Source organism: Muscardinus avellanarius, assembly GCF_963383645.1.
Source record: "Muscardinus avellanarius genome assembly, chromosome: 10".
Lineage (NCBI taxonomy): Eukaryota > Metazoa > Chordata > Mammalia > Rodentia > Gliridae > Muscardinus > Muscardinus avellanarius.
In genome coordinates, this window is record NC_137796.1 from 103,203,814 (window position 1) to 103,218,069 (window position 14,256).

Genomic DNA, 14,256 nt, shown 5'->3' on the forward strand with positions numbered 1-14,256 from the left:
CCATCTCTCACACTGAGAGTTAAACAAGCAGCAATTTAGCAACCAGACGAGTCACGTCAACCCAGAGCACAGTGTGCACGGCCCTTGATCGCCTGGGATTCTCTCTCAGCCACAAAAAGGTGATCAGGGAACAGGTGGAGTCCCCGCCTCCCAGAGGAGGAAAGTAAAGGCAACAGCGCTGACAGGGTCCAGCCGGCAGGGGGACAGCAGGATCGCACGGCAGGCTTCCCGCCCCAATTCCCTGGCTCTTTATCACACCAAGCCACGACCAAAACCCTTCCACACCATGCCTTCTCTGCCAGGGTATCAAATTCTAGATCCATGGACCTAACACTCAGTGCCCCCAAAGGAAGGTCAGTGACAGTGACGCCTGAGTCGGAGGGAACAGGGGGATCACAGCACCCCTTGGGCTGTAAAGCGGCCGCCAACCCTCTCTGCTCACCCAGCTTCCCAGCACCGGCTGCCCCAACCCTAGCCAGGCTTACCAGCTGCCATGGTAGGGAGCATGCTAGACCTTTCTTCATCCATCACAAAAGACCAGTCTTCATAAAAAGTGCTGTACGGGGAAAGCGAAGAGGAAAAAGTTCTTAACTGCAGTTCTCTGTGTTCGTTAACCAAACCATTCCATTAGAGAGCTCCCTGGAAAACATGAGGCTGGCCGGGTCATCCCAAAGAGGACATTGTATGCCCGAGGTCTCTGCCAGCGTGACGCTTCTGATTATAAACAAACATCTGAACAGACATATCCTGCGCCTTCCTTTACAGTCCCCTGAGACCTCAGGCTTTAGAGTACTAAAATAGGTATATGTAAATGTATTTATAAAGTAGCGAAGTAGAAGGGGACAGAGGTGTGACTTCCACTCAAGCAAAGTCCCCACAAGACAGACAGGAAATCCCAGCTGGCTAAACAGGGCTCCGCTGAATTGACTAATAGAAGGAAAGACGCGTTCAGAAAAGAATTCTAGAGTTCCATTTACTTAATACCTGCCGAGGCTGCAGACCCAAGAGCCCCTGTTACCCCTTCAAAGGGCTGAAGGTGCAAAAGGCCCCATGAATCTAGGCAGTAGCCGGGGGTTGGGGCAGGGAGACCGGTAGGGCCTGACTAAGGTGATCTGGCCAATAAATGGGAGAGGCGGAGCCTAAAAGCAAGTCTCCGGATTCCGTTTCCATGCTGTTTATATGACTCCCCACGAGGCAACAGCAACCAAGTGATGTCCAGAGCCCTGACCGCCCGCCAGCTCATAAAATTCTAAATTACTGGAGTCAAAGCTCCATTTTACTGAAGTCAAGCGAGTGTTGAGTGGCCTGTAGTTCGGTGAGAGGCTGGAAAACCTAGCTGCTGATGTGGCTGAGCACACAGAACATAAGGAGAGAAGTACATCATTTCCAGCAGGCCCCCTGCAAGTGCAGTGGAAGCACAAGCCCCAGGTCAGGCTGACGTCTCCACTGTGCCCGAGCCTCAAAGCTAATCCCTTCAAAACCCAAGCCAGTTTTTATGCTGGTTAATAAATCCGCTTTCCCCGCTTGAGTTGGTAAGTGGCAAATGATCCAGGTAAGTCCCTCTCTGACTTCTAACTCTGAGTTCACTCCCACTTCCCACTGTTAAATCCACCCGGGCACTGAATGTGCAACTCCAACTCTGCGAATCCATCTACTGGAAAGAGCGCCACGGCAACCCATCCAAGGAAGCCCGAGGGTGTCCTCCTAATGAAAGCAGCCAGTGCCGGGAGGCACATTCCCAGCCTCCTGACTGGCCCTGAAAGGCACGCAGCTGGCCCTGGTGGCCGCATCTGGCTGCCCAGCCGTCCCACTTCAAAGCCAGCAGGGTTTATCACATACCTGGACAAGCGTCACAGGCAACATCAATGGGAGAACTCCAAGGGCATTATCAGCGCTCTGAGGCACAATCCCAGAACACCCAAGGAATAACTGGTAGAGAGACCACCCCTGCAGTAGAAGGGGAGACCTGAGCCAGGACACATTTGGCAAGATACAAAACCAAGGGACTGTCGTGGTGCCGATGAAGTGCCAGCTTATTCCCAAATGAAGCCTCAGTGCTGAGGACCTCAACAGTGCTGCTGTGGATGTCATTCAGGAAAGCAGGGCAGGAGTTACCACTACCCTTTGGATCATCAGGTGACATAAAACAACTATTCACTCAACTCAGGGGGGGAGAGTAACAGCCACAGCAGGAGAGATTAGGAACATAGGAAAATGGCAGGGGAAAAAATCAAAGCATTGATTTCTGTGTAAATTGGGAGTCATTTAAGTTCTTATGTCATTGGGTTCTACAGCGTTCTAAAATGTTTAAAGAAACCGGTCTGTGTCCAGCGCCATCCCCTTGGGATAGTTGACCCCCGTGGGTAGACTGTACCTCCCCTTCCCGCTGAGCCTCAGTGTGGCCACGTGCCTTGCCTGGCCAGTGAGATGGGGGCAGAAGGCTCCCTGTGCACGGAAGTTTACAAGCCAGTGCTTAGTTTAGCTACATGTTCATGAAGCCTATTAGAGACAGAGCCTCTCGCCAGCCTGGGTCCCTGAGATGACGAGCTCTGCCCACCCACGACAGCACAAGGAAAAAATAAACTCGGTTGTCTCATACCGCTGAGGTTTCTGAGGTCTGAGTGAAGAGCAGTGGGTCCTGAGCCAAGAGATCTCTGCGTACCCACGCAGTGGTCACAGTAAGTACTGACTGTGTGCTGGTGACACAGAGGGGCCACACGGAGCTCTTTCCAGGCCTCCTTGCGTCTAGTCTCCCTCCCATGACAGACCTCCTGAACAGACCGGGGCTGCAGGAAGGGAACCCACTTGTCCCTACTGCCGGGACCAGGATGCAAATCCAGGCAGTCTGACTCCAGAGGATTCTGCCATCCTGCCCCTTGGCTCCACCCTCTCCACCCACAGAAGCCACCCGCCAGGTACCTGAGCCTGCTGCGGTCAGCCAGGAGCATGTGCAGGTAGCGCTCCAGGGAGTGCTCGTTGAGGGCGCAGCGCAGCCAGGCGCGGCCCCGGCCCACGTCGGAGGTGATGTGGCGCAGGGACTGGAAGCGCTGCAGCTCGTGCCTGTTGAGGACCTCCTTCACGTAGTGCCAGAACACCGGCTCTGCGGGAGAGGGTACAGCGTCACTGCACCCGCAACGCTCGTCCTTCTTAGAGCAAGGTACTAAGCTCTTGCTCTAAAAATTAAACGTTTTCAATGATAAAAGTTGCATGAGAAGATGGGAGTAGGGAAGAGTGTATCAAAAACGAAGGCAGGACTTCCGGGAAGATGGCGACCGAGAAAAGCGGGGCTTAAGAGTCCCGCTAACAACCAATCTCCATTACCACAAAAAGAGCGCCTTTCATAGCCAGAAAACACCATCACCAGAAAAACAAAAAAAACACCAGGCTCCAGAGAGAAAGCGGACTGAGAACAGAGCTCAGGGCCACAGAGGAGACACACGCGCCCGAGGACGCGGCAGCAGCACCATACTGCCGGCGGCAGCGGCGAACTCAGCGGACGGCTACAGCAAGCCGAGGTGAGCCGATGCGGAACAGCCAGGCGGGATCTTTCGGCGCAGACAGCATTTAAAGCTCCCAGTGGCTGAGCTCAGCACACGCTGCAGGGATTCAGAGTGGAAATCAAAACCAGAGAAGAAAAAATACGCCAGCCTCATGGCCGAGGGCGTGGCAGAGGCGCCATATTGCCACCGGCGGCGGCAGCAGCAGTGAATTCACCGAGTCCAGTACAGCTACATCTACGTACTCAAGAACAGTGAGTCAAATTGCGGGCCACAGAGGAGAAATCCCAGTATTGTGCCTCCTGGGACTTGACCCAGTGAGGGAGTGGTGGTGGCAGAGATATCACACCATAAGAGAGCGTGCAACCTGGCACCCCCCATAGTTTAAAGCAGCCTCTATCGACTCCCTGGGTCGGAGACTCTGTGATACAACCCAGTACAGGAGTAGTAGGGTCTGAGATAATACAGACTCGAGATCCAGAGCACCTTAAGTGAAGCCATAGTGACCCAAGGGAAGAACCCAGAGAAGGCACAAACCTCCGAAATCATGGGAAAGAGGAATAACACTGAAGTAATGAATGTGCACAACCCCACAACATCAGAACCTGATAAAACAGAAAATCAGAGATTTCTAGAAGATCAAATCAGGAAAATAACTGTAGAAATAATAGAGGTGTTTCGAAAAGAACTCAGAGAGAGCCAAAAAGAGATAAAGGATGCAATTAATGAAGTAAAGGCCTCAATTCAAAGCACAAACAACCGATTAGACCACATGGAGAACAGAATCTCGCTCTTAGAAGATGAGCAATCCAAAAATGAATGCATAGTTTCTAATCTAGAAAAAGATATCCAACAGCAGGAATCTGACATTGAAGAAATATGGGCCCATCTTAAGAGAGCTAACCTAAGAATAATTGGAATAGAGGAGGGAAAAGAAAGTGATACCAAAGGGATCAACAATCTCTTCAAGGAAGTAATAGCAGAAAATTTTCCAAATATAGAGCAAGAGGTTGATACACAGATCCAGGAAACTTATAGAACTCCCTTTAGACAGGATCTGAGAAGAGGATCCCCACGCCATATAATTGTCAAAATGACCAATGTGGAAGCCAAGCAGAGAATCTTAAAGGCAACAAAAACAAAGGGCCAAGTGACATTCAGAGGCAAACCAATTAGAATCACTCCAGACTTCCCAAACCAAGTCATGAGAGCCAGAAGGGCTTGGAGTAACATATTCCAAACTCTGAAAGAAAACAACTTCCAGCCAAAAATTTCCTACCCAGCAAAACTTTCTATCAAATTAGATGGAGAAATAAGAAGCTTCCATGACAAACAGAAACTGAAGGAATTTATGTCTTCAAAACCAGCGCTAGAGAAAATACTCAAAGAGATTAACTACAAAGAAGAAATAGGTAACACTCACCAGAACCAGAGAAACAAGAGTTTCCATCCAACAGACAACTAAGATTGGTTATCTGTGGAGATTCATTATTTATGTTAGTCTTTTACCTATCTCTAAGTTGTATTGTTTGCCTTTATTGTTGTTAATTTTTAGGATTTCTAGTTGGAATATTAATATACCTTCAGATATAGCATTTGGAAATATTTTATCCAATTCTATTAGTAACTTTTAACTCTGTTTACATTGTCTTTGGATATACAATATTTTCTTTTATTTTTTAGGGAGTTTGTATACTCTTCTGTTGCCTGTGCCATTGAAATCATATCCAAGAAATCACTGCCAATTTCAATGTTGTGAGGTTTTATGACCCAGATTTTCTCCTAAAAGTTTATAGTCTTAAGATTTATATTTAGGTCTTTTATCTAGTTTGAGTTAATACTTGTATGTGGGATTAGGTAAGGGTCCAATTTTATTCTTTTCCATGTAATTATTATTTTTCAACAATATTTAGTTAAAAGATTATTATTTCCACCACCAAATCTTCGTGGAAACCTTGTCAAAAATAACTTGACAATATAGGGAAGAAGTTAGCTCTAGGCTTGTATTTAACTCCAATGGTCTATATATCTGCCTTTAGAACAGTACTACACTGTTTCAATTATTGTAGCTTTATATGGTTTGAAATCAGAAAATATACATCTTCTAGCTTTGTTTTTGCTTCGAGATTGTTTTGGGTATCTAGAGTCCATATTCCATATCAGGATAGATTTTTTTCTGAAAAATAAATATATGATAGTTTCACCTAAAAAAAAGAAAAAAATATTCTCTGGTAAGAAAGAAAGCAAAAAGAAATATTGAAATGTTATCTTTAAGTCATCAAAAGCTTGGTATCAGACAAATGAAACTGTTATGTGAGATTATCATTTTTAATTTTGGATAAATTGCTATAATACTAGATGTCAACCACTAAGCCAAGCATGGGAGGGAGGGATGGGGAGAGAATGGGGTGGGGATCGGGTGGGGGCTGACTGGGTGATGTGTGCATGTATGTCTACAAAAGTTTGTATCCCACTATGATGTATGAATACAGTGCACCAATAAAATAAAATTAAAAAAAATAAATTAAATAAATATAACAGCATTTTAAAAAGAAAAAAAAAAAAAAAAAAAAAAAAACGAAGGCAAATACCTGGAATCTCAGTACTTGGGAGGTCGAGATGGGAGGATCATAAATTTGAGGTCAGACTCTACAACTTAGTGGGACCCTGTTTCAAAATAAAAAACAAAAAGCCAAGCATGGTGGCCCACACTTGTAATCCAGTACTTTGGAGGCTGAGACAGAAGGATCGCAGGTTTGAAGCCAGCCTCGGCAATTTAGCAAAGCTCTCAGCAATGTAGTGAGACCCTGTTTCCAAATAAGAAATAAAATTGAGCTGGGGGTATAACTCAGAGGTAGAATGCCTCTGGTTTCAATCCCCAGTAACAAAAAATAAATAAATAAAATAAAATAAAATAAAATAAAAGGGCTGGCGATACAGCTCAGTGGTAGAGGGCCCTTGGATTCCACTCCCAGTGCTGCAAAAAAAAATTTAAAAATAACATAAATAATCCAAAAAATGCACCAACTGGAGACAAGAGTGTTACTAACAACTTTAAGAATTTTCTTCCAGTCTTTTATCCTGTGCCTTTCTTTTAATTTCCTGGAGAATTATGGCCCCAAAGATATCCATGTCCTACTTGCTGGAACCTGTAATGTTACTTCACAAAGCAAGAATCTTTGCAGCTGTGTTTAAAAGAAGGACGAGTAGCCGGGGCGTGGTGGCGCACACTTAATTTCAGCATTCGGGAGGCTGAGACAGGATCGCTCTTCATGGACAGCCTCAGCTACTTAGCGAGGCCCTCTGTAACTTTGTGAGACCCTACTTCAAAGTAAAGAATAAAAAATAGGACAGGGGGTATAGCTCGGAGGTCAAATGTTGCTGGGTTCCATCCCCAGACCCGCAAAATAATAAATAAATAAATAAATAAATAAATAAATAAATAAATAAATAAGGATCAGGACATGGAGAGGTGTGCCTAGATAAGCCCCGTGGGGCCAGTACAACAAGCATCTTTAGGAGGAAGAAGAGCAATTAGATCCAAAAGAGAAGGCGACATGAAAGGGAAGCAAAGATGAACACGATGTGGCCTCAGCCAAAGAATGCCGGTGGCCAGGAGGCGCTGGAGAAGTGAGAGCCCACTGCCCTGAAGCCTCCGGCAGGCACGGCCCGGGCCCAGGAAATGATCTTACACTTCCAGCCTTCTATCCAGAACTCTTAAGAGAATAATCTGTGTTTGTTTTTGTTTTTGTTTTGTGGTTCTGCAGATGGAATCCAGGGACATTCTACTTCTAAGCTATACCCCCAGCCCTATTTATTATTCTTGATTTTGAAACAGGGTCTCACTAAGTTGCAGAGGGCCTCACTAAGTAGCTGAGGCTGGCTGCAAACCTGCGATCCTCCTGTCTCAGCCTCCCAAGTACTGGGATTACAACTGCGCACCACCACGCCCAGTTTGTGTTGTTTTTATAAAGACCAATATTAGCCAGGCGTGGAGACTCACACTTGTAATCCCAGCACTTGGGAGGCGGAGACAGGAGAATAGCACAGGTTCGAAGCCAGCCTCAGCTACTGAGTGAGGCTTTCAGCAGCTTAGTGAGACCCTGTTTCAAATAAAGTATAAAATCGATCTGGAAGTATAGCCCGGAGGTAGAAAGCCCCTGGGTTCCACCCCCAGTACCACACACATACACACAAAAAAAGACCAACATTAAGCCCGTATACACCCGCAGTTCCAGTAACTCAGAGGTGATCACCTGAGACTGGGCAGCACGGCAAGACCCTGTCAGGAAGGAAAGAAGGAAGGAAGGAAGAACAGATGGACAAAGGAGGGAGGGAGGGAGGGAAAAAGAAAGAAATGGAAGAAAGCAAGCCACCGAGTTTGTAACAGTGGCCACTAAAAAATGATACAACATTGTATTGTATGCTTTTATATGCACATATATAATTTTGTATGTTTTCTAGGTCATGAACATTTTCCTATTGAAATAAAAAATCTTCAAAACATGATTATCATAGCTTCCCCATGAAACATAATGTAGCTATTTCTCTATTACTATGAGCATGATACATTGCCAATTTTCCCTCTCCACAGCAAAGAACATCCCTGTACATAAATAATTGTCCTCATTTCTAGTTCCTTGGGAGAAATGTTCACATGCTGAATTGCTAGATCTGAGGAGAGGAGAAGCTGAGAAATTTTGGTTTTCTCCACAAAATGACTGTTCTTACAACTACTGTGTCTCCTCACATCCACCGTTCTTATCCACACGTGCAGGCTTATTCCTACTGTAACTCTAGTGCGCACCTCCTCTCATGATCGATTTTCTTAACACGGGCTCATCCGCACGTTTTCGCGCTGCCAATAACAAGGGCAGCGACCGCAGCTGCTCTTAACTGACCATTAGCTGTGCACCAGCCACTGTACCAAACCCTTGACCACGGCCATCTCCATGTTGGAAGCAAGGTTCCAGGCGTGGGCCGGCGAGGAAATTGCAGTCACACCACTAAACAGGAGCTCAGAGCTAACAGCAAAGGCTTCCCTACATTTTGCCTTTCAAAGTGAGGAAACTGGACCTTCAAAATGTGTGTGTTCACAACTGCTTAATATTCCAAGGGAGGAAAAGCTAAGTGTCTACCGCCAGAGCTGGCTTTCAACCCGGAAGTTAAGCGGGCTCACAGACTCCCCTGGGAATGTGAGTGAGTCTTTGAACCTTCCTGTCTGCCTGTCTGTTTATTTGTCTGCTTGTTGTTTTGTGAACCCCGGGGGCATTCTACTTCTGAACTACACCGCCAGCCCTTTAAATTTTTTATTTTGAAACAGGGTCTCACCTAGTTGGGGAGGGCCTCACTAAGTTGCCACGGCTGGTCAGGAACCCGCAATCCTCCTATCTCGGCCTACCAAATGCTGGAATTACAAGCGTGCACCGCCATGCACAGCTGAGGACACGAATACACACAGCTCCAGAAACTGGACACTGGGTCGATGAGCTTGCTCTAATATTTCAATGCAACTGAACTCGAATGGACCGTATTCGTGCCTGTGGGCATGAACTGGGCTCAACCCTCAAGGGCTTCCAGGCTAGTGGGCAAGACAAACATTTGCCGAAGTAACCCTCTGCAAGCCACTCAACCACGCTAAGCCTCGGGCTCCTCTCCCATAAACAGAATCTCCAGAGTCGTTGGAGTAACTAGAGAAAAGAACAGTGGAGTGCTGGCCACCTGCCGCCCCCACGCAGACCAACCACTCTCTGCTAAGTACTCACTTCTTAGAAGGGGGCATCTGTGCAGTGTGCTGCCTTCCTTGCTCAGTGACAGCATCTAAGCAGATATGTGTGCACATGTGCTCACGAATCAGGCCACCCTGGGGGATCCTGGCAAAGCCAATGAGACCATTCACTCAGGACCGTGTGTCTCAAGCCTCACAAGACAAACTAGTCCCCTTGCCCAACTCATCAGCCCCATCCAAAGCACACAACTGGACAACCTACTTCCCACCTTCCGCCTCTCTCAGAAACCAGGCCAGGGGGACTCGGGGGGCGGAGGCCCTAAGCCAGCAGGCCAATAATGTGCTTCAAAATACGCAGGCGACCACCTGTATTTTCATCACACTTCAGATCAAGTGACTCTCACCTGCACCCTTTCTCCAAAAACACAGCCACCCCGTGACCTTGAGTGCGTGTGAACGCTTTGCAGTGAGTACTGCGCCTTTCAATTCTGAAGATGGCTTACCGCTACAGAATCCTTGTCAAGCTTGTCAGAGCAATGCTGACGACAAGAATTATCCCAGGAGGACTCCGCTTCCGCCGCCACAATTAACGTGGTCTATTTACAGTGCGGCTCACCTGCCACTTAAAACAGCCGGTGTCCATAATTTAATATATATATATACTCATCTGCTTTGAAAGGTGGGAGAAATTCCAAAAGAGTGCCAGGGTTTCTGGTGCTCAGAGCACCTGAGGGTCAACTGCCCAGGGGAAGGAGCTCCAGGAAGGAGCTGTCGCGGCCAGCCGCCTGGGGGCGCTTGTTAATAGCAGATGGGCTATAGCAGCCTTTCCAAGGGTTCCAACAGGCCAGCTCTCTGCAATGTCAAGAATTCGGACTTTGGAGAGTACAAGGAAGACAAATTCCAAGGCTCCAATCCAACTGAGGCCTTGTGTGGCCCTGGGTGACTGACTTTGTCCTTTATTTTCCTCATCTGTAAAATGAGGTTAACAATATTTACCTCTAAGAATTGCTATAGGCGAAACTGAAAACGAGTGCACGTAGTGTGTGTCTGGTAAGTGCCATATGTTAGCCATCATTAACATACCCGGCATGCAATTGCTGTTCCATGGAAAGTAGCTATTAGCATCACTGTAATACTAGAAGCAGAAGCCCAGGCCTGAAGGCCAGCCAACAGCAACCCTCTCCCCTCTGCTGACAGCGGTCCTCTCTCCTATGCACCCAGTTCCTCTGAAGCTGCCGCCTTCAGCTCTGCCCACCTCCTTCCTCCCCCAGGGGAGCAGCTGACCAGACCTGCAATTGCCACACCACCGCAGGGTGTGTGCCTCTGCATAGCACCCACATCCCGGCCCTATTTGACATACTGTTCATCATGAATTTTTTGCATTAATTTTGATTTTTTAATATTATGTTTAAATACTACTTAGTTTGACTGTTAGGTATTTTGGTACCCCTTAAATTCTGAGGCCAAAGAGAGGGTCTCACTGGCCTCACCCCGTCCTGGCCCTGCACCATGGGGTCCTCCATGTGACCTCTACCTGAACCTCTAGGAGACAGGCCTGGATTTCTTCCTGGAACTGAGCTTGGTAAACTATGGTCTGGAGCCAAATTCAGCCACCATACAGTTTTGCTGGAACATGGCCGCTCCCATCCACTCACATTCCACCCGTAATGCCTTCCTGCTATAGTGGCGGAGCTGACAGAGTCTGTGTGACCCAGAAAGTCTAAAATAGGAACTTCTCATCTCTTAAAGGAAGAATTTTGTCCACTCCTGTTCCAGAAAGAATCCGTGGCCATTTTCCCCCTAAAGCTGAAAGAGGGAGACAGACTGATTTGGGGCAACACTGGGCCTCAGAATCCAGCTCAGCTCCTAGATTTATTTACTTGAGTCAAAAATGCCTTGGGTGGTGCACACCTGTGATCTCAGTACTTGGGAGGCTGACACAGGATTGGAGGTTCAAAAACAACCTCAGCAACTTAACAAGACCCTCGGCAACTTAGGCCCTATCTCAAAACAAAACAAATAAAATTAAAATAAAAATGACTTGTGGAGGTAACTAAGAGGTAGAATGCCTCTGGGTTCAAACTCCAGTATCACCACCAAAAAAAAAAAAAGCTGGGCGTGATGGTGTGCATTTGTAATCCAGTACTTGGGAGGTTGAGACAGGAGGATCACAAGTTTGTGGCTAGCCTCAGCTACTTATTGAGGAGACCTTGTTTCCAAATAAAGAATAAAAATAGGGCTAGGTTGGGGGCTTGGAAGTAGAATGCCCCTGGCTTCAGTCCCCAGTTCTGGGGGAGGGGAAAGTGCCCTGGCCTAAAGGATTTTCTGTCCCTTACATCCAGAAGAGGTCTCACACAATGATAGGATCTGGTCTTTTTCCAGGATAAAGCCCCCTCTCACCCGCTTTATCAGGCAGGAGAAGGAATCCTTGAAAACCAGGGAGCAGAGAAAGTGGAAAAATGAACATCAAGACTGTCTTGCGAGCATCCCGTAAAGGACAAGGCTCAGCCCAAGCCAACAGGCGTGCACCACCATGTCTGGCTTATATATGAGAGGCTGAGACAGGAGGATGACAGGTTCAAAGCCAACCTCAACAATTTAGCGAGACTCTCAGCCACTTAGTGAGACCCTGTTTCAAAATTTAAAAAAAAAAAATTAAAAAGGGCTAGGGCTGTAGCTTGGAGGGAGACAGAATGTCTCTGGGTTCAATCCCCAGCACCCCAAAATAAACACACAGGTATACCTATATAAAGTAGGTAAATTTGATACACTCTGCTTTTTGAAAAACTGTAGTAAAATACACATAAAATTCATCATTTCGACCATTTTTAGGTATGCAATTCAGTGGCACTAAATACGTTCACAATGCTGCCCAACTATCACCACTGTCCATTTCTAGAACTCTTCATCATCTGAAACAGAAACTCTATATCCACTAAAGAAGAACTCCATCTTTCTGCGACCTCGGTCTCTGATAACTTCTATTTTCTGTGTCAATAAATTTGGTCATTTCAGATGCCTTGAATAAAGAGAATCATCCAACATCTGTCCTCTTAGGTCTGGCTTTCACTTAGCCTAATATTTTGTGTGATTCATCTATTTTATCACAGAAATCAGTGTTTTGTTCCTTCTTATAGGTTTATTATAAAGTGGAAAGCTTGCTGAGTGACAGAAAAAGCCAGACTTCTAAAATGTGTGTCTCGTAGCATTTTAAGGGCATACCCAGCCTGCGCTGAGGAGCCAGTTCATTCTAAAAGGAACAAAGCGAAGGACTTTGGGAACACACTAGCTGGGTAGTTATGGTCTAAAAATTGGAAATTCCAATGCCAAACCTGAGTGTTCACTCATGACACATCAAGACTGAAGACTGGCACGGCATGGTGGTACCCCTGGAATCCCAGCTACTTGGGAGGCTAAAGAGAAAGGATCACAGGTTCCAGGCCATCCTCAGCAGCTTAGCGAGATCCTGCTTCAAAATAAGAAAAATTAAGATGTCTGGGATGTAGCCTAACGGTACAGTGGCATTGTGCCAAAAAAAGAATGTTCTGAAACAGACAGAGGTCACACTAGTCCGCGAGCTGCCCCAGATCATGACAGGCTGCTATCCTCTCAGGTCCCTTTCATAGCCACTGGCCCGAGCCTCTGCCACGCCAGAGGTCACGGGCCCTTCCCAGGACCCCGCTAACATCCCTCTTACCCAGCGCCCACGGGCTGACTCCCAGCCCTAGAGGAACAGCGGCCTGCTTCCTGGCTCTCTGCAGAGGCTGGCCCTTCCCTACCAGCTGCTGACCGTCCCTGCCCCCGCCCCGGACGCAGCTCAGCACTTCTCTCCACTTCTGGCAGACATGCTTCCAGGGTCCTGTTCACCAGAAGTGGGTTTGCGAGTTGATTAAAACAACAGAGAAACACCAGGAGGGAAGCGAAAGCTCTACGGAGGGGGCAGAGGACTTCCCTCACGGAGGCTCGGGAGGGGCCGCTCTCTGCACAGGCGGCTGCCTCCAAACTCATTTTCTACAGAAATGAAATCGCCACCCAGGTGACTCAATGAAGCAACGTCTAAACTCTGCCTAGAGTGAAATGCAGTCAACCATTCTCAGAAACTCCCCACGGGGGACCCAGGAAGCCGGCTTCTCTGATTTCACAGTTGGGGCATATTAATACACCTGCTTCTGATGGACCGTGAAGATGTATGCGGAGAGGAGAGGGGAGGGTTCAGCTTCCCAAGAAAACGAGCGGCGTGCCCTGAAAGCATTGTTCTGCACGTCTACTACGCAGCCAGCTGGATCAACTGGAGCTACTAAAGCCAGCGAGGATGGATCTAGTCCCTGGCCTTCAAGAGGGAGAAAGGGTCAGGAGGACAGGAAGTGCTATTCATAGGTTTGCAGAGGACTCGGGACTCTGGGAGGGACACAGCCCCGCTGAGCTTGGGCAAGGAGCGCATGATTGACTTTTCAAAAGAAATCTGAAGTATCAAGTGAGAATAGATTAAAACCACAATGAGGAAGCTGGGCGTGGTGGCACACGCTTGTAATCCCAGCATTCGGGAGGCTGAGACAGGAGGATCGCGGTTCGAGGACAGCCTCAGCTACTTAGTGAGGCCCTTTGCAAATCAGTGAGACCCTGTTTCAAAATAAAGAATAAAAAATAAAAAGTGTAGCTTGGAGGTAGAATGGGTTTTATCCCCAGTACCTCAAAAAAAAAATCACAATGAGGTACCACTTCACACCCATTAGGATGGCTATTATTTTAAAATACAGAAACAGGGCCAGGTGTGGTGGTGCACGCCTGTAGTCCCAGTACTTGGGAGACTGAGACAGGAGGATCATAGATTTGAAGCCAGCAACTTAGCGAGACCCTGCTTCAAAATAAAAAGGGCTGGGAATATAGCTTAGAGGTAGAATGCCCCTGGGTTCAATCCCAGTACCAAAAAATAAATAAATGAAAAATAAAATACAGAAACAAAAAGGTAAGTGTTGGCAAGATGTGGAAAAGTCAGAACCTTGGCATTGCTGGTGGGAGAGATGGCAGAGA

At 47.1% G+C, this 14,256-nt stretch overlaps 1 protein-coding gene across 2 annotated transcripts in view; it reads right to left on the reverse strand.

The window, feature by feature from the left end:
- Positions 1 to 14,256, reverse strand: part of SNX29 (sorting nexin 29) — a gene marked incomplete at its 3' end in the record, with an annotated part of 442,960 nt that overhangs the window by 380,745 nt on the left and 47,959 nt on the right. For both annotated transcript variants that reach the window (XM_080703361.1, XM_080703360.1), the window contains exons 4-5: positions 2,920 to 3,100; positions 486 to 556 (exon numbers count right to left, since the gene is read on the reverse strand). In XM_080703361.1, the coding sequence (XP_080559487.1) occupies positions 486 to 556; positions 2,920 to 2,948 (100 nt within the window). In that variant the 5' untranslated portion in view covers positions 2,949 to 3,100. The remainder of the gene's footprint in view (positions 1 to 485; positions 557 to 2,919; positions 3,101 to 14,256) is intronic.